At 37.6% G+C, this 19,566-nt stretch overlaps 1 protein-coding gene across 1 annotated transcript in view; it reads right to left on the bottom strand.

Moving 5' to 3' along the window:
• The window catches only part of LOC124612311 (clavesin-1-like), a 48,151-nt gene extending 31,257 nt beyond the window's left edge, over positions 1-16,894 (bottom strand). Inside the window, exons 1-2 of the mRNA XM_047140434.1 lie at positions 16,842-16,894; positions 569-723 (exon numbers count right to left, since the gene is read on the bottom strand). Of these exons, the coding sequence (XP_046996390.1) occupies positions 569-719 (151 nt within the window). The 5' untranslated portion in view covers positions 720-723; positions 16,842-16,894. The remainder of the gene's footprint in view (positions 1-568; positions 724-16,841) is intronic.
• Between the last annotated feature and the right edge of the window lie 2,672 nt (positions 16,895-19,566).

Genomic DNA, 19,566 nt, shown 5'->3' with positions numbered 1-19,566 from the left:
ATATACTGCACATAGGCATACGCTTTCACATTGCTGATTTACGTAGTATGCATAATATTAAACAGTGTAATAGCATATCAAAGCAATCCTAATCACTGAACAGGTAACCAAGATAACCAGCTGAAAGAGGTACATAAAATTTGAGGTTAAGGTGTAAAGTTGATCATAGTAATGCAGTATTTTACATAAGCCAAGATGGAGACAATGAAGTAGTAATAGAGAAGTAAATTTAAAATGAACATAGGCAGTGACTACTTCCTTGTTGAGTCGCAACCACAAATTACTATACAAAACTATAAGTTTTTGTTTCACAGATATCAATAAAAAATCTGATCATCAGTAACGAGATAGGGTGGATTTATTTCTGCACTTGTAAAATTTGTAACAAATTGGAGTGAATTTCAGATGCAACAATGATAAGACAGTGCTGCTCCAGAACTGCTAATGAAAGAGATAAATAATATTTAAATGTACAAAGCATTACATGTGAGTGGCTACACCAATTATGATGATGGTATACACATTAGTAGGGGTAATATATGGCCTCTAGTGTGACAAATGTACCGACCTACGGCGTCAGGTAAGTGTGGCTGCATCCTAAGCCACTCTCGCAGTGACGTCACAGCCGTCTTGATGTCATCCTCGTTGGTGCCCACCTCCCTCCTGACGTATGCCATCTCCTCAGCCGTGATCACCAAGTATTTGCCGGTGTCAGTCATTGCTCTAAAGCAGAAAGTAGACACAGTCGCTTGAAGCAGAATACCAGTTCACTAATAGTAAAAGCCAAAGGTGTATGAGACACACAACCACAGATTGCTTAGAAGGAATCGAAGAAGAAGGATTGGTGTTTATAAAGTCTCGCCAAAAGGTTGGGTTGTTTCAAGGATCGGGGTGGAAATCGGCCCATTCCTTTCAAAGGCATTTGCTTGGAGTGAGTTAGGAAAATCACAGAAAACCTAAATCAGAATGGTCGGACGCGGGCTTTACGAGTCCATTGAGCTAACCACTCCGCTTCCTCGCTCAGTACAGGAGTAGAATTCCTCAAGAATAGGAAGGCAGGGCAGAGAGTAAGCTACTCCGAATAGTTAGTGACAGGATTTTCCTCGTCAGAATCGACATCAAACTAACGCCAATAACGGAAAGGAAAGACAATTATCCCAAAGAATCAATGTGGAAGAGGCAGGGTACTGAAATAATTTCTCTAAGTGAGTAATGTTGCTGTAGTGAATATCACAGTAGGCTGTTCAGTTGAAGAGGAAGTCACACATCTAAATAAGGCAATCACAGTAACTGATCAGTCAGGTATAGGTAAAAGAGAAGGAACTGTGAAGACACCTTGGGTAACGACAGATGTATTTCAGTTGATGGACAAAAGGAGGAAGTACAGATATCTCAGATTATGACAGAAATATAGTAGTCAAAGTCGCTAAGGCATAAGATATGTAGAAAGCGCAGAGAAGCTAAGACGAAATGGCTACAGCAAAAATGCGAGTCAGTCGAGAGAGAAATGGTCCTCATAAGGACAGATTCAGCGCATAGGAAAAGTAAACATCGTTGAAATTAGGTGGAATGATTGCACTGAAGGCCTCTACGATGGGGGGAGCTGCATGGTGTCATAGAAGAAGAACAAATGGGAGACAACATGAAAGACAGGGTTAAACAGAGCTTTGGAGGAACTGAGATCAAGTAATGTGGAAGCCGCAGATAACACTCCTACGGAGTTTGTAAATTTTCGGGGAAGTGACGTCCAAATTACAGCTCAAGTTGCTATCTAAAATCTATGTGTCTGGAGACATACCATCAGCTATTGTGAGTAAACTGAATAAAGACGAGTAGTACAAATGAGATTAACGTTAAATCTAACACCAGGACTTGGGGGACCAGGAATTAGACAAAGCGAAGGGATTCTACTAGCTTAGAAGGAAAATGATACATGACGATGAAGAAAGGACTTAAAAAAGCAGAGTATCAGAGGCAACCAGGACACCCCTGCTTAGAGAGGTCTACTAGTATCAAACGTCGGACCTAATTTAAGGAATAAAATTTTGAGAACGCAGTTTTGCTGCATTGCATTGTACAGAAATAAATCACAGATAGTTTCAAAGCCAGAAAAGAAGAGAATCGAAATATCTGTGTTCTGGTGCTACAGAATCATCTTGAAAATTAGTTGGACTGATAGGGAATGAGTTTTCCTGCAGAATAGATGAGGAGAGAAATATGTGAAAATCACTGACAAGAAGAAGGGACAAGGAGATGGGACATCATGGAATAACATCCATAGTAGCTGGAGGAGATGTGGAGATTATTAATAGCACAGGACTATATCGACTGTAAAACTCTCTAACACAGAAAGAAAAAATGGGAGATGTGATGTACATACACAGACAAGCAAATGATTACAGGTTTTCCTAAGCTGGATTATTTATTCAACAGAAAGAGGTTCGCAATCTGGGTAAACCAAAAACGCTTTTTTCAGCTTTTTGCTTGCCTGTACATGCACTTCACATCTACCGATTCTTGTCCCTCTCGGATGATTCCTTTTTGGCGCGTCGCTTTTGTTTTCTTCGTTTTGTCTTAGAATGTATTTCGAAGAAATACTTGCAGATGTTAATTTTGTTACACTGTGCTGAAGAGTTTGACGCAGGAGAGGAATTCGTGACGGGCTGCGTCAGACCATCCAGAAGACTGATGAGAGAGAAAAAAGCCCAATGAAATTAAATTTTCCTCTAACTGTATATTTTAACCTCATTTCGTCGACAACTTCAGAGACGGTACGTAAATTCTACGAAAGGCGAACTGGGATATAAAATGTGTTTAACAAGGAACTGTAACTTTTATGTAAGCCAACTCCCAATGACGCAAAAAATTAAATGACTTCGAGTAACTAATTGAACGAAATGTACAGAATAATTTTATGTGTAATGCAGTCATAAGTTCTTCTTTTGAGAGGCAAACTCTGTCATAAAGGTTATGAAAAATATCAGATCATTGTTATCAGGGGCTCAGCATTCGTTTTACGGGTACGTGCTTAGCGGCCGCGGAGTTCATGAGGACGAGCCTCGCAAGCATCTAAGACTTCTGTTACCATAAACTATGGGAATGCTTCGGCGGCCACTGTACAATGCGGCAGTCGAACACTGTGTGCCACAGGGAACTGGAATCTTGGTTTGATCCAGCTCAGCGTGGGACCAAGTGGAACCTCAAATCCGAGCGGACTGGATGTACCGCTGGTGGCTTTCAATAATCAGTCTAACAAGAACATGGTTCAAATGGCTCTGAGCACTAAGGAACTTAACATCTGAGGTCATCAGTCCCCTCCAACTTAGAACTACTTGAACCTAACTAGCCTATGGACATGACACACATCCATGCCCGAGGCAGGATTCGAACATGAGACCGTAGCGGTCGCGCGGTTCCAGACTGAAGCGCCTAGAACCGCTCGTCCACAGCGGCCGGCGTCTAACAAGAGAGCCTGAATAACCAGTTCTCCTGATTCAGGTATTTTTCAAGAGTTCTTATGATAACAGCAACAGAATGCGTGCTGTCGGTCATAATGTTCTTCAACAGCTACAAAAAGGAAAAAAAAAGAATGGGATAGAGGGCAACTTTGAGTACGTTTCCGCTTTCTAAATTCAAAAGCGTGTTATTGGGTCTCACTGGCACTTTGAAATCCATCAAGCGATTTTTCATAGAAAGTTCTAGTTCCCTACAACTAAGAACCTCTATGAAGGTAAACGCATGAGGGGAAATAAAGTCGAAAGTGAGCTACACAATAGCTTGAAGTACAGCTAAAATGTTGTGTCATTCAGATATCTACATATTCCCAAGGAGGAACTGAAAGCTGAGTGGGCCTAGAAGGCATTGTGTCGTGCAAAATACAATGAAATGGTTGGCGACCTGATCAAAATCAGACAAGTTTACTCTATCTTTCAACAGCTGAAGCGTGCAGTCGTTCGTCCCTACCATAGTGCGCTTTTTCAAATGCCAGCGCTTTACATACACTATTCTCGGACTTAAGGGAGAATCCACTTGCGGCAAATGTGGTAAGGCCATTCACGAGGGGGTCAGTTGTTCATCGCCTCTGAAGTGTGTTAATTTGTCTGGGCATCACTGTGCGTATTAAGGACTGCAGCAATATATTTCTTGGAGATCGTAAGAAGTACTCATAAATGATAAACAAGTAACTGAATTTACATTTATGACTGGAGCAGAACAAAAAAGTACAATTTTGAATACACTTTCTGGCTTAAAAGAATTATTGTTTTTAATAAGATTTAATATGTGATGATATTCACATCACTGTAAGTGTGGCCGATAAACTATACGAAATAAACAGTAGTAATCAATCAATAATGGTAAACAACTCAAATTTTCTCAACATAGGTTTAAAAGATTCTGTTCAAACTGTTCCTGTTGATGTAAAGTTAATTACATTTGGTGAAATATTTTAAATCTTACTAACTTTTATTCTATATAAATGAATAATCATAGTCACATCCACCATTTGACACGAAAATCCTCACAGATTAACAACTAAAAACGGATGACAAAGAATTGAAGGTCTTTGTACAGTATGTAAAAACAGAAAGAGTAATTTGTCAAAAAATTTGTGGGTTAAGTGCATAGTAAATCATTACTCCCTAATATTCATAACGAAATCATTAAAGAATTACATAAACCAATAAGAAAAAAAATTTCAGACGAATACATGTAATTTCTCTCAGTATTGATGATCTATGTCAAGCCAATCTAGTCGAAATGGGTTTCAGCAAATCGAAAGGAATTTTGAAAATAAATTGAGCATATAAATTTTTATTGACTGTTATTGATGTCTTTTCTAAATTTGCTTGGGGTAACCAAGTTAAACATAAAACAGTTAATAATGTTGTTGATACTTTTGAAATAAATATTCAAGTCGAGACAACCAAAAAATTTACAGACAGGAAATGGTAAAGAATTCTATTATCAAGATTTTCAAGAACTGACGAAGAAATATAACAATCATTATTCAATTTTCACAGAATGAAAAGCATCTGTTGTTGAAAGATTTAACAGAACACTTAAAGAAAAGATGTGGAAGAAATGTAGCTTTGAAGGAAATAAAATAGGTCTATATAGACTCGAAATTAGTTGATGAGTACAACAACACAAAACATTCTACTATAAAAATGAAACCAACAGAAGTTAATAAAATGAATTTAAGACCCAACTCCCAGATGCGGTTAAAAATAGTGAAAAAGCTAGAATTTAGAAAAGGGGATAAAATTGGAGTCGGTAAATTAAAAGGACATTTTGAAAAAGGATTTTCTGCTAACTGATCAGCAGAAATTTTTTAAATTGAATTTTTTATTCTAACTAATCCAATCACGTATAAATTGAAATATATCAAAGGAAATTTTTATGAGCGAGAGCTACAGAAAACAAAACATTCTGATTTATATCTTGTTTGAAAAATGTTTGAGACTAAAGGAGGTAAAGTGTATGTCAAATGGCTAGATTCTGATAATTGGCATAACAGTAGGGTAAATAAAAATAACATAATTATTCAATGATTTTGGTTGCATATTTAAAGGTACACTATTGAATAACACTCAGTTGATTTAATAAATTTTCTAAGGAAATACAATCATCTTCACCAACATTAATTCTGATGCTTACACTAGAATTCTTTATAATTTTTAGACGTAGAAATTTGTCATGTTAGCAGGAAAAGATATTTCCATTAATAAAAAATTTTCTTTATAAATGGCTACCCTAAGAATGAAAAAAATTGCATTTTCAATTTTCCCAGCTGTATGTTACCAGAATGAAGCGACCTCTACACTCATAAATCAATTAACTGATGAATGCGTGAATTACTTGTTCAATCTCAAAGGACACGAAATTTGTAATGTTTATGAATATTTAAAAAACAGACATTAATTCAGTCTGAGTAAGATTCTTTATTTAATTATAGGTTATATTTTACTAAATATCTAATTAAAAATCATTCGATATTTTTTAAAGATTTGAGTGTTAATGTTACACACCTCTGAAATTCCATAATGAATAAAGCACAAAATATCATTAGGTATTAAACAGTGGAACCCAAATATCTTTAAACCAAGAACCCAGTTTAACTGATTCTTTTCCTCAATAAATTCAGAAATATTCATCACAGTATTAGATGTCACTGGAATTCACTTCATTTATATATAATAAAAATATATGAAATAAATTAAGATTCTATAGTGGGCACATGCTAAATTTCTTCATAAACATTTTTTCTCTTCTCATTTATTTCATCAACGATATCGTTTGATTGACCAGATTATTTATCAACAAAATAAGACAGACTGTTGAAATGCATTTTGTATATTTCTTTTCTGTTGTCTACTCTGTGTATAGCAAAACAAGTGTTAAGCATATTCTCTACTAATTTGTAATCTGTACATGTCTATTTTCTGACATAACATATTTTATCATCTTTAGGTCTTCCACTATTATAACTGTATAATCTTCTTGAAAGATGATTTTCAGATAATACACCACCAACTCTGAAATACTTTTTCTTGGCATATTGCTTGGCTGTGGCAATGTAAACAATTTGCTCTTTCTTCATTTCTGCCACATCACGTATTATATCATTTAAATATAGACATTCTTTTTCCTTTTCTTTTAATTCTTTAACCTGTTGTTCAATAATTTTCTGAGACTGAATGGCTTTATATTCTTTCACATAGTCAGCATAATCACGAAATATTACTTCCAAAGCAATATAGTAATCTTTAAATTGCGTTAGCTACTTTGGTTCTCAAACTTATTACACGATTTTTTATTTAAATTATTTGGTGTTATATTTTTTATTTCTTTTGGATATATTCATATTCTAAGGCTAACAGATCATTGAGTTTTATTTCAGTATAATCTAAATTATATTTGATGAACGATTCAATAAAATTCTTCTTATATTGTGTTAATTTTTCAGCCACTGAGGCTCCAACTTTAATAAAGCATAAAATATCATTCGTAATCAAAATATCTTTTTTGTTAAATCATGGAAACGATATATCCTTGAACCTTGTTACTAAACTTAATTCATACTTCTTCTCTTGAATGAATTCAAAACTGTTCATCATGGACGAAGTTCATGTTGATAGAATTGTCTCCATTGGTATAGAAATAAAATGTAGTAGATAAATTTCAACTCTATAGCACTCTGCATATGGAATATCATTTTGTTTCAGAAATTCGAGATAATGGCCTTCATTTCTTCTTAATGTTGCATCAGTCAAATATTTGATCTCTGTAATTCCTTTTAAAAATGCAGGGATTAAGTTATTAATACCTGGAAAGCCATAGAGAAAAGCTAAGATATCATTTGCAATTAAAACATTTCTCTCTTCAGATAAAGGAACCCAAATATCTGTAAACCATGAGTCCAAATTTAGCTGATAGTTATTGTGGTTAATAAATGGAGATATATTCATGATGTACAATTCAACAACAGCAGTCAGTGTATTTGATGTCGATGGAATCAATTCCATTTATATAAAATAAAATATGTTTAAATTCTTTAGCACTCTGTTAATTCTTCAGGGTTCACAATCATCGATCCTGTAATTCCATACATAATAAAAGACAAAATTTTTCAAGCAGTAGATATTTACCACCTGAAATTCATAAAATTATATTTTTCTGGAGTGTACAAACAGTTGAGGTTCAGCGCAAATGCAGCCACTCTAACAATTTCCTTTTGAGTGTGTCATTATGGATTACAATTTCTTTTTCATGAAATGTGTATTGTACAGCGGACACTCACACGAGTAATAGTACTAGTGATAGGAAGAAAATGAAGAGTGTAGATACTTTATCTATACAACTATCTATACCACAGCAACAAATAATAGGATTCATTTACTGCCCGCATCTCGTGGTCGTGCGGTAGCGTTCTCGCATCCCACGCGCGGGTTCCCGGGTTCGATTCCTGGTGGGGTCAGGGATTTTCTCTGCCTTGTGACGGCTGGGTGTTGTGCGATGTCCTTAGGTTAGTTAGGTTTAAGTAGTTCTAAGTTCTAGGGGACTGATGACCATAGATGTTAAGTCCCATAGTGCTCAGAGCCATTTGAACCATTTTGATTCATTTACTGAGGAATAATTTTAGTTAGTCTAATGAAAGAATTGTCTCAATGAATGAAAGTTTTGAAGAAGCATAAAAAAAGGGAAGTGGAAAAGTCAAGTGATAACTTCCATGCACATAAACATAAAAAGGATAAACATTCACATTTTTGTATAGAATGTTATAAAATGTTTAGAAGAAATACATATAATAATAGAAAAGAACGTTTTAAACAGTTTATATCTAATTATGAGAATACTTCAGAAAAATTTAAGGGCATGAAAGATTTTCTTTGTTTTTACAATGTACAGGAGTTAAATAGAGAACAAAGAGAAGCCTATCGTAAAAAATGAATTGGATAGTCTTTTCTTACTTCAGTTACACATCTAGGGACAAACTCTCAAGTAGATAGAAGATTTGTCAATTATAAGATATGCAAAGAAAGAAAATAATGTCTACATGTTTAAAAGAAATAGTTAAAAGTGCTCTCACAAAATATTTACAGACAAATAGACACATCAAAATAATTAAAAATGAAATCACTACATTTTTGTAAAGCTAATGTTTTCTCTCCTTAATAAATGGAAGCCTCCTTGAGAGAGTTTACAGTCACTCAACTTCGTGATTATTGCAAAAGGAATAATATCCGAGTTTTTGGCAGATTTAGAAACATGGTTTAATTAATTTAATCGTTTCAAATAATTTACCTCATCCTAAAAGAACTCAATAGTTGGAAGCAAGAGAACTCAAAGCAAGAGTTGTAAAACTTGGTCTTAGCAGGTACATTAAATTAAAGAAATCAAAGTTAGTTCATGCAATTATGCTACAGGAGCTCCAATTTCATTCAGTACTATTCCAAGTAACTAGATCATGACCAAAATAAGTACAAAATATAAATTATTTTTACAGATTTTATGATGATATTATTAAAAAACCTTGACCACCGAGACAAGAAACAATAGTTAGATTAGATCAAATTTATCCATTCAGTAGCAAACAGTTTGAGCAAGGAAAAGAGACTAAGCCATGTAAAAAGCATTTATTTGAGATAAAAGATATATGATGAAGATATAATGAATAATTTAAAGCATGGTCTGTTGACTATCAAATCGTTTTTAATGATTTCAATATCTCCACACTCGGTACTGTCGGTAATAAAACAGACTATATAGCGAAAGCACACAGTTCTATGGTAGATATAGCTAAAAAGAGAACTAATTTCAGGAAAAGAGATAAGCTGAATATAACAACCAGCAATCCAAAAATGTTTTTATACAATTTGCACAGGATATAAAGCATCTAATAATACTCGAGAATCTCTTCAAGCTTTGTGCAATAAAATCAGAGATATATTAACATCTGATGAGACTAATGGTACAGCAGTATACTGAATATACTAAGTGTACCGCAATCCCACGCACACGGACCGTTATTTGCACCGGGATTCGAACCACCACCCACAACAGAAGCGGGGTGTTATCAAGACGTTAGCGTACAGAGCTAGAAATATTTGTGAACCTGAGTTGCTCGACACGGAGATGGAACACCTCCACAATGCACTAATGAAAAACGGATATTCGTCCGCCGAAATAAAACGTGCGTTGAGACAGCCACACAGAAATCATAGTGACGTGCAGGCTACTGCAAAATCTAAGGTTTTCCTGCCGTTTGTTAAAAATGTAACGGAAAGAATAGGGAGGATCTCGACGAATCGGAATATTACCATAATTTATAAGCCCACCAGGAAGATACAGGAATACCTTAAGCTTGCCAAGGACGCTTGCAAACCATTGGAAAAAGCTGGAGCGTATAGGATTCCATGAAGCTGTGGAGATGTATATGTGGGTACCAGTAAAAGATCTGTTTCAAAACGTTTGGAAGAGCACAAGGGCAATTGTAGAAGAGGAGAAACGGGACGATCAGCTGTTGCGGAGCAGGCTTTCCAGCCATGGAACTACCATATTCTTTTCGAGGAGACGCAAGTACTAGCTACCACAAGCGTATATTACGCAAGGCTCTACAGGGAAGCAATCTAAATCGCTTAACACCCCAATAATTTCAATCGAAAGGAGGAGGGCGTGAAATTAAACGGTATACAGATGCCGGTGTTAAAGAAGATGTGTACCACCCGTCCACTACTGCGTGATGGCAACGGTGATCGACGGCAGCGGACAGCGGCCAATTGCACTGACGTTTTCAAAACAATTGACGTCACGCCGCGGCGTGGGAGCGATCGGACACGGAATTTAGCGGCAGTCAGTAGCGAGCCAGCGGGTGTGTTGGACCTTCCATCGAGCTACAGATCCCCTTGAAGATGTCTCCGGCACACGGGGACGAAACGTTGGGGATTGAGACAAAATTCATCAACCGACCACGGCATAACAGCCCGGATAATCGTAATGGACATGAGATTTCCGGCCATGAAAGCCTACATTTTAGTAGAAGGTACACACAAATGCAAAATAGAAAGAAAAATCTGCATTGTGCAAAGGTCCAGAACATCAGTTCATTGAAAAAAAATCACCTAAAGCTTGTAATACAGCTTATAAATTTAAATACTGTTTTAGATCCAAAGAACATAAATGCAGCTTTGAAATACGCAGGAATAGTAAACAAGCAGCGAAAATTGGAAATCATACATGTTTAATGCAGTATAATTTTCAAAAATAAGTTATTTGGGAAAGAAAATTTGGTGATAATTTTATAGTGCAAGGTTGCTAAAATGTGATAAGGATGGCTGATATCTTTATGGAGAATTCAAAAAATGTTTATGTATAGCAATTGTTCATATGCTGTAAAATAATTCCTGGTAAACAGTTTAAATGCGGTGAAGATGGATTTGCTAAGAGAGTGTATTGTACCCACACAGAAAGATACATGTGTTTTGATTATGAAACTCAACAAGGAACTGGTATACATATTCCAGATTTCATAATTTTTCACAGTTTCAATGGAGATACTGTTTATAAATTTAAGACCAATAAAGAATTCTGTAGGTGGCTCATATCTGAAAAGAAAACAGTTATTTTACATTCATAGCTCACTATGCTAAAGGTTATGATTCCCAGTTCATTTTGAAGTGCTGCAGCTGTAATACAATAATGCCATATATCATCTACACAGGAACAAAAATAATGTTATTGGAGATAAAATAGTTAGGCCTAAAAATTATAGGGCAGCAATAACTTTGTACAAGGCCCTGTTGATAGTTTTCCAATGGCTATTTACAGATCTAAATATTTACCTGAAAAGAAAATTGCTTTATTGGGTGACGGATAGAAAGAGAATTCGATTAAAGAGTCCATAGCTTGGTTAGACAGTTTAAACAATAATAATATCTGACATACTCTTAATGGGGGTGAAGTAAGAATGGCTGGTGCAAAGCAGATGAATTTGACAAAGAAACTAATACTGTCTATCAATACCATGGTTCTTATTGGCATGGTTGTGAAAAATGTTTTAAAAGTGAGACAATTAAAAAAAAAGAAACAATGGATTATCTTTATCAAAAGACCTTAACAAGAAGCGCAGAAATACGAAACGCAGGAAATAATTTAGTAGAGACGTAGGAATATAATTCGCTTTACTCAGCAGATTGTAAAAAGCTTTAGAAATTGAAATATTTACCTGAAATTGTTGACCCATTCAATCCAAGAAATCTTTTTATGGTAGTCAAACAAATGCAATAAAGTTCAGAACTAAAGCTGATGGCGTTAACACAAACATAAAATATATTGACATATGTAGTCTTTATTCTACTGTACAATTTTATCTTCAACAATATCACAGAAAAATATATAGACCAATATACTGTTCTCAAAATTGGTTTGGTTTAATAAAATGTAAAGTATTGTATCACCCAGTTTTGCCTGTGCAGTTTAAACTGTAATAGATAAAAATGAGAAACTTTTGTTTCCTTTTTGTGTCAAATGTACTCAAGAAAAAATAGATAAATGCAATCACAGTGATGATGAAACAAGTTTTATTGGTACTTGGACGACTGATGAAGTGAAGAAAGCTGTAGAAACAGGCTATGAAATTTTAAATGTGTATGAAGCTTTAGATTTTAAAAGTAATAGCAATATGCCATTTAAAAATTATATGAAAGATTTTTTGAAAATACCATCCATATAATTTTGAAAGTGGTGAAGAGTATGCCAAAACAGTTAAAGAGAAATAAGATATTGACTTAGATACTAAAACCATAAAGGAAAATCCAGGACACAGATCTGTTCCTAAGATGTGACCTAATTCATTATGGGAGAAATTCGGGCAAAGGCAAAATATGAGTCGAACAGAATATATAGCAAATTTACAGCGTTGTTATGAGAGGCTACTGTATGATCAATCAGACAATATAGATATAAATTTTCTTAATGACAGTATGGTTCAGAAGAAGTTCAATTTAAAGGGTTATTGTGAGGAAAATAATACAGCTATAATTATAGGTTTTGTTAGATAAACTAGGAGGATATATTATATATTTAGATACCGATTCTGTGGTATACAGGGTGTTACAAAAAGGTACGGCCAAACTTTCAGGAAACATTTCTCATACACAAATAAAGAAAAGACGTTATGTGGACAAGTGTCCGGAAACGCTTAATTTCTATGCTAGAGCTCATTTTAGTTTCGCCATTTGGCCCAACTGAAGGAAGGTAATGTTGACTTCGGTGCTTGTGCTGACATGCGAGTCATTGCTGTACAGTACTAGCATCAAGTACATCAGTACCTCGCATCAACAGGTTAGTGTTCATCACGAACGTGCTTTTGCAGTCAGTGCAATGTTTACAAATGCGGAGTTGGCAGATGCCCATTTGATGTATGGATTAGCACAGAGCAATAGCCGTGGTGCGGTACGTTTGTATCAAGACAAATTTCCAGAACGAAGGTGTCCCGACAGGAAGACCTCGAAACAATTGATCGGCGTCGTAGGGAGCACGGATCATTCCAGCATATGACTCGCAACTGTGGAAGACCTAGAACGACGAGGACACCTGCAATGGACGAGGCAATTCTTCGTGGAGTTGACGATAACCCTAATGTCAGCGTCAGAGATGTTGCTGCTGTACAAGGTAACGTTGACCAAGTCACTGTATGGAGAGTGCTACGGGAGAACCAGTTGTTTTACGTACCATGTACAGCGTGTGCAGGCACTGTCAGCAGCTGATTGGCCTCCAAGGGTACACTTCTGCGAGTGGTTCATCCAACAATGTGTCAATCCTCATTTCAGTGCAAATGTTCTCTTTACGGATGAGGCTTCATTCCAACGTGATCAAATTGTAAATTTTCACAATCACCATGTGTGGGCTGACGAGAAGCCGCATGCACTTGTGCAACCACGTCATCAACACAGATTTTCTGTAAACGTTCGGGTAGGCATTGTTGGTGATGTCTTGATTGGGCCCCATGTTCTTCCACCTACGCTCAATGGAGCACGTTATCATGATTTCATACGGGATACTCTACCTGTGATGCTAGAACATGTGCCTTTACAAGTACGACACAACATCTGGTTCATGCTCGATGGAGCTCCTGCACATTTCAGTCGAATTGTTCGTACGCTTCTCAACAACAGATTCAGTGACCGATGTATTGGTAGAGGCAGCCCAATTCCATGGCCTCCACGCTGTCCTGACCTCAACCCTCTTGACTTTCATTTATGGGGGCATTTGAAAGCTATTGTGTAAGCAACCCAGGAACCAAATGTAGAGACTCTTCGTGCTCGTATTGTGGACGGCTGTGATACAACACGCCATTCTCCAGGGCTGCATCAGCCCATCAAGGATTCCATGCGATGGAGGGTGGATGCATGTACCCTCGCTAATGGAGGACATTTTGAACATTACCTGTAACAAAGTGTTTGAAGCCACGCTGGTACATTCTGTTGCTGTGTGTTTCCATTCCGTGATTAATGTGATTTGAAGAGAAGTAATAAAATGAGCTCTAACATAGAAGGTAAGCGTTTCCGAACACATGTCCACATACCATATTTTCTTTCTTTGTGTGTGAGGAATGTTTCCTGAAAGTTTGGTCGTATCTTTTTGTAACACCCTATATATTGATGATGGTGAAAGTACTGTGGAAACAGGTTTTATGTTAGGCAAATGGACTGATGAATTAGGAAATAACTGGTTTACAGATTGGGCATCAACTGGCCTGTAAAGTTATTATTGTGAGAAAAATGATATAAAAACAGGCATGGTAGCAAAGGGTTTCACTTTAAACTATAAGAATATTCGATATCTGAAAGGTGAATATATGATAAGGTTAAGCAAGAGCGAAGTGAAGGAAAAGATACAGCTAGAATACAGTTAAATCGCTAGAGATATTGATACAAAAAATCTAGTCAACAAACAGACTAAGAAAGAATTTTCATTAGAGTATCATAAAAGAGTGGTTCTAGAAAATTATGATAAGTGCGTTATGCATATTAAAAATTGCATAATTTATTTTTATCTTTTCATGTAAAGAAAAAATTCATAACACATTACTTATACAAACAGAATATATTAATTAGTTGCCTGTTGTATTCCCTGATGACTAACTTTTTGGTTATTGTGTGAAAAGCTTTTAAAACTAATGAATAGGCTTAAATGTAATTGTGTAATTTTTTGTAAATTATTTATAGGTAAATTATGATTTTCTATTATTTTTACAGTAATGAAAAACAGAGAATCTGAGTTTCCTATTTCATCCCATTTTTCTATGTCACTTATGTTTACATCATGGTTTTGCCTTCTCAAGTGTACTATACTTAAAGATGGTTTAAAATATTTGTTGCAAATATTATGTTCATCTTGTCTCTCTAATGGTTTATTATTTGTTTCAACAAAAAATGCCAAACTTTATTTCATTCCATGCATTAGTATATTTATAAGATTAAAAAATTTAATACATTATTAAAATTTTAATTCAATGTAAGTGGATACTCTACTCAAGAATCTAAATAATTGTAGCTATTCTAATTTGTTTAAAAAGATTAGAGAACTAAAAGTAAATGAATGGTACTACATTATGGGTTGTGAACGTTTAAAAACTAGATTTCAGATAGAAAATTTCGATGGAGTTTGACAATAAATTTAAATTATTTTTCCAAATAAGTTTAATATAGTAATAATTAATGGGGACATTCAATTTTTGTAGAGAATGTGATATTAAACTAAAGTATAATGTTAAGGAGAGAACTAAAAGTTATGATAACGGCTTTCACGATCTAGAGTTCAATGTGTGATTATTTCTTTAATTTAATTTTTTATATCTTATTTTTGTGGAAGGGTTGGGTTTGCTCAGTAAATTATCCCTGTGTGTACCCAACCTGCCCACTTACTACTGACAACTCTTTTCATTCACTGTGCTAAATATTCCATAAATCTTTGTGGAGTTCCTGCATTTTATGTGTTGCCTCAAGCATCACCTGCTTAGAAAGTGCAGAGAAGTTTAAACATATTCTACTTATGTATCGAAGCGTATTACTTGTAGAAAACAAAGAGGGAAAAGTCAGAAACGACTATCTGATACTCACTGGAATGGTCATTAATTCAGTTGAAATCATAACAGAAACAATTGTGGACACTTTGGAAGATACGTAGGATCCATCTCAGGCAATCTTTGATACTAGATCTGCAGCAAGCTTACTCCTTGCAGCTACATGTGATTTTACCTTTCTTGATCTATGTCAACTTTTGACACTTGATGCTGGTAAAAGTAAATTTAGTCCTACAATATCTACAATCTCCAGAAATGACATTGGATAAAAGACTACAGTAATTAAAAACCCTGAATGAGATTTTTATTTTGGAACGAACCACAATTATAGAAAATGCTGTTACTTTTGGCACAAAAAGTACAGTGATATGGACATTAACACTGTCTGCAGAGGAAGAGAAATGGTAAATAAAACAATGCTGGATTATCGATTCAAGGTCCACCCCCGTTATCTTAGTGGTCGGAGCGACAGAATGTCAGTCCTAAGGGTCCAGGTTCGATTCCCGGCTGGGTCAGAGATTTTCTCTGCTCAGGTACTGGGTGATGTCGTAATCATCATAATCTCATCCCCATCGACGCGAAAGTCGACGAAGTGGCGTCAAATCGAAAGACTTGCTCCTGGCGAACGGTCTACCCGACGGGAGGCCCTAGGGAAAGACTTGCTCCTGGCGAACGGTCTACCCGACGGGAGGCCCTAGGCACACGACATCGATTCAAGAAGTTCGTCGATCAATGTTTGAATGCGTAGAGGGATTTATACAAGAAGTGTCAGGACGATACACAGCTTTCGTGGTTGACGTACACGGGTTGTAACATCAACAGGCAGTAATTTTAGAAGTTGTAACCAACGTCAAGTTTGTTTATTTCAGATTTGAGGCCGTTACATGTCCCAATATTTTTTACAAATACTTCCTCTAACAGTATGACATGAGCAACGGGAGTGCCTGTTAGGACTGCAACTTATTTCTGCCGTTAAATAACTATTACACTGCTGAACAGCAGATAACTGAAAGGGACTTAGGTGATCCTTATGACATCATAGGAAGCACTCTCGCTTGGAGGATTCGATGTACTTAGTGACTACTTTGAATACTGCGTCACTGTGCGTAGAATCGTAGTTAATCAGCTGACTGTAACTGTGCGATTAAGTCGCTTTTAGTCTAAAAACAACATAATTGCAAGTTATACGAGTTTGTTATCACTGCATTTATAGCTGTAGCCGTAAGACGAAATACTGCTCAAGCGTTTCACTCACCGCGCAAAGCGAATTCAGCAGCAAACCCACACCTCTTCTCTGCAGAAACTACGTGAACAGACTACCGGCTCTGCCCTAGCAAAAACTAGAACTCTAGCAGACGCCTGAAGTCGTTAGTAACAGATCCGGTTTCACAGGTTTTAATGACGCAATAGGCGGCAGTGGTCATTATAGTGTGGCTTGACTTCACGGCAGGCTCAAATTCGCAACAATTATGTTTTCCGATTTTTTTACGTAAAAAATGATGTAAGTGAAGCAAAACTCTATGAACTCGTGTCTTTCCGATTTGTGCGTTTCTTCAACGTGTGTACTTCTCATTCGATTTTTAAGATACTAAATGGCACATGAAATTGATTTTTCAGTGCCTTACAGTTTCATAACACATCTTTACGTATAAGTCAATGGCTTTTTCGATACTGTACTGGTTAAGGTGATTTGTCATTTTAGTGACTACGATACCGAGTCAAATCTACAGTGAAGTTGGCAGTATGACATTACACCGGCTCTGGTCTGGATGCGTGCACTAGTTGGGTTAGGGTGTCACAAAGTGTTTGTATCCATTCCTGATGCAAACTGGCACACAACTCTTGTGACTGGTGCTTCTATCCTGAGTAACGCTAGAATTGACGTCCGAGCTGGTTGCACACGTGTTCTGTTGCGGATAGACAGGGGATCCTCCTGTCCTTGGGAGTACCTGAGCGTTATACTATCGTTCACTGAGACACAGGCGGTGTGTGGACGAGAGTTGTCCAGCTTGAAACGGCACCACGCTGCTATCGCGTGAGAGGTAACACAGGACGGCGTGGGATGTCCGTGACTGAACCGTGAATTTACTTTCAAAATCTTTTCTTAGTGAATTTACTTTATTTACTAGCGATTCATCAAGAACATCAACACATTTAATCATACTAGGTGAGCGTGGAAGTAGTTGCCACAGAGTAGCTGTAAAAATGATATTACCTTTAACAAATGGGAACTTTAGTCATAAAAGGCTTTTCAAAAACAGATTTAAAATTTATATGCAGAAAAGAACCCTCGAAATATTAAGTTACAATTTTATTTAGAGGCAGAAAGAACAATATTGACAGTATGAGCCTTCGGACTGTAGTCACGACCGCTCACAACAACCTCTGAAAGACTACACTGGTGCAAATCTGCAACACACCATATTACTTTAAACTAAAAATTTTAACAACTCACAAAAAGCACATTAACTATGCACCCCGTAAGAGGGACTTTTCAAGCAATAAATTCGTTAACACTGAATCCGACAAACATGACAGAGGCAGCTATTAACGTACAGCAGACCGACAGACAAACAGACATACACTAACTGCCTAACAAATGCGGACGGAAGACAGACGAGCAAGCTGGGGACGAGAGACTGACCAAAATAACAAGTAAATGAAACAACATATCTCGAATCACAAAACTTTTAATAAACTGCTATGACTGGCGAAGACCTAGCGCAGCACCCCCAAAACGCTCTCCCGAACCGTTCGCAGCCAGCCGCTTCCACGAACGCAGGAAGGCGCGCAGATCTCCTGTCTCACGGCGTCGCAGCTCGCCCCGGCCAGACCGACGTCGTGGGTTGACTCCTGTTACTCTCGTGTCGGCCGTGAAGCCACTACCCCTTTCTATACGGAACAACCCAATGGAATCACGTCGGGACCTCACATGCGCTGACGCTCAAGGCGGACAAGTCATCTATGTCACAGTGCGTGACAGACCAACCGATCGATCCAACCGCCAATGCCCATTGCCTGAGCCAACTGCAGCAGACTGGAGGCCTAACACATACTAGCACTCCGGAAGACAGACAGAGACCATCCACCTCACCAATGTAGACGAGAGACAGACCCAGGCTACCTTGGCTGATAAACTGACTAGACTCGTCGACCAGACTCCTCCACTAGCGAGCTCATAGCGCCCCTTAAATGCAGGTGAAGAGGCTACCTTTTCCCCTTTCCCACCAGAGGTAGACACCAAAGCTCCCATAGCCAAAGCGACGCCACCGCCAGAAACGGAGGGCGACTGCTTTACACTACGCGCTGCGGCGCGCTCTTCAAAACAGCAAATTTTACCACGGCTCAGTGACATTCCGTTGTGCCGTCAAGTTGGCTTATTCACTACCAACTGTGACCTGGAATCGTACCGGATAGCTCCCCACACCATAACGCGAGGAGTAACACCGCTGTGCCTGTCCAAGTCTTTCGATGAATGAGACCTTTCCCAAGGTCGCCTACACACACGACGATGGTTGTCACAAGGAGTAGTGGAACCCGCGACTCATCGCTGAAAACAGTGTAAAGCAGTCCGTCAGGAGTCCACGTTTCCCGGTCACACCACTCCAAATGCTACCATTTGTACAGACTGTGTTGCTACTGTCAGCCTACGCGTGGTACGGTAATTCCCTAGTCCTGCTGCCGCCAGCCTCCGTCCTATGCAACAGGACACAGAATTTTGCAGGCAGTCCGTTACTCGTTCCCGGTTTGCAGGCGCAGGTGTGAAGGGGTTACTGTGTGCTTCACGAGCAATACGGCGGTTCTCACTTCCGATGGACAAGGGGGGTGGGGGGGGTCTACCGAGGTGTACGCCTGCCCTCACGTCCCAACAGAGTCCAACATCAGGCTAGTGTCACAGCCGAATGACCCACAAATCTTAATGTTGCACGATCTGACAAGCCGACAAAATGAAGACCCACAAGAGGCCCCTTTCAAATTCC

The sequence above is a fragment of the Schistocerca americana genome, chromosome 4, assembly GCF_021461395.2.
Source record: "Schistocerca americana isolate TAMUIC-IGC-003095 chromosome 4, iqSchAmer2.1, whole genome shotgun sequence".
Lineage (NCBI taxonomy): Eukaryota > Metazoa > Arthropoda > Insecta > Orthoptera > Acrididae > Schistocerca > Schistocerca americana.
The sequence above is the reverse complement of the archived record's forward strand: the minus strand, read 5'-3'. Positions and strand labels throughout refer to the sequence as shown.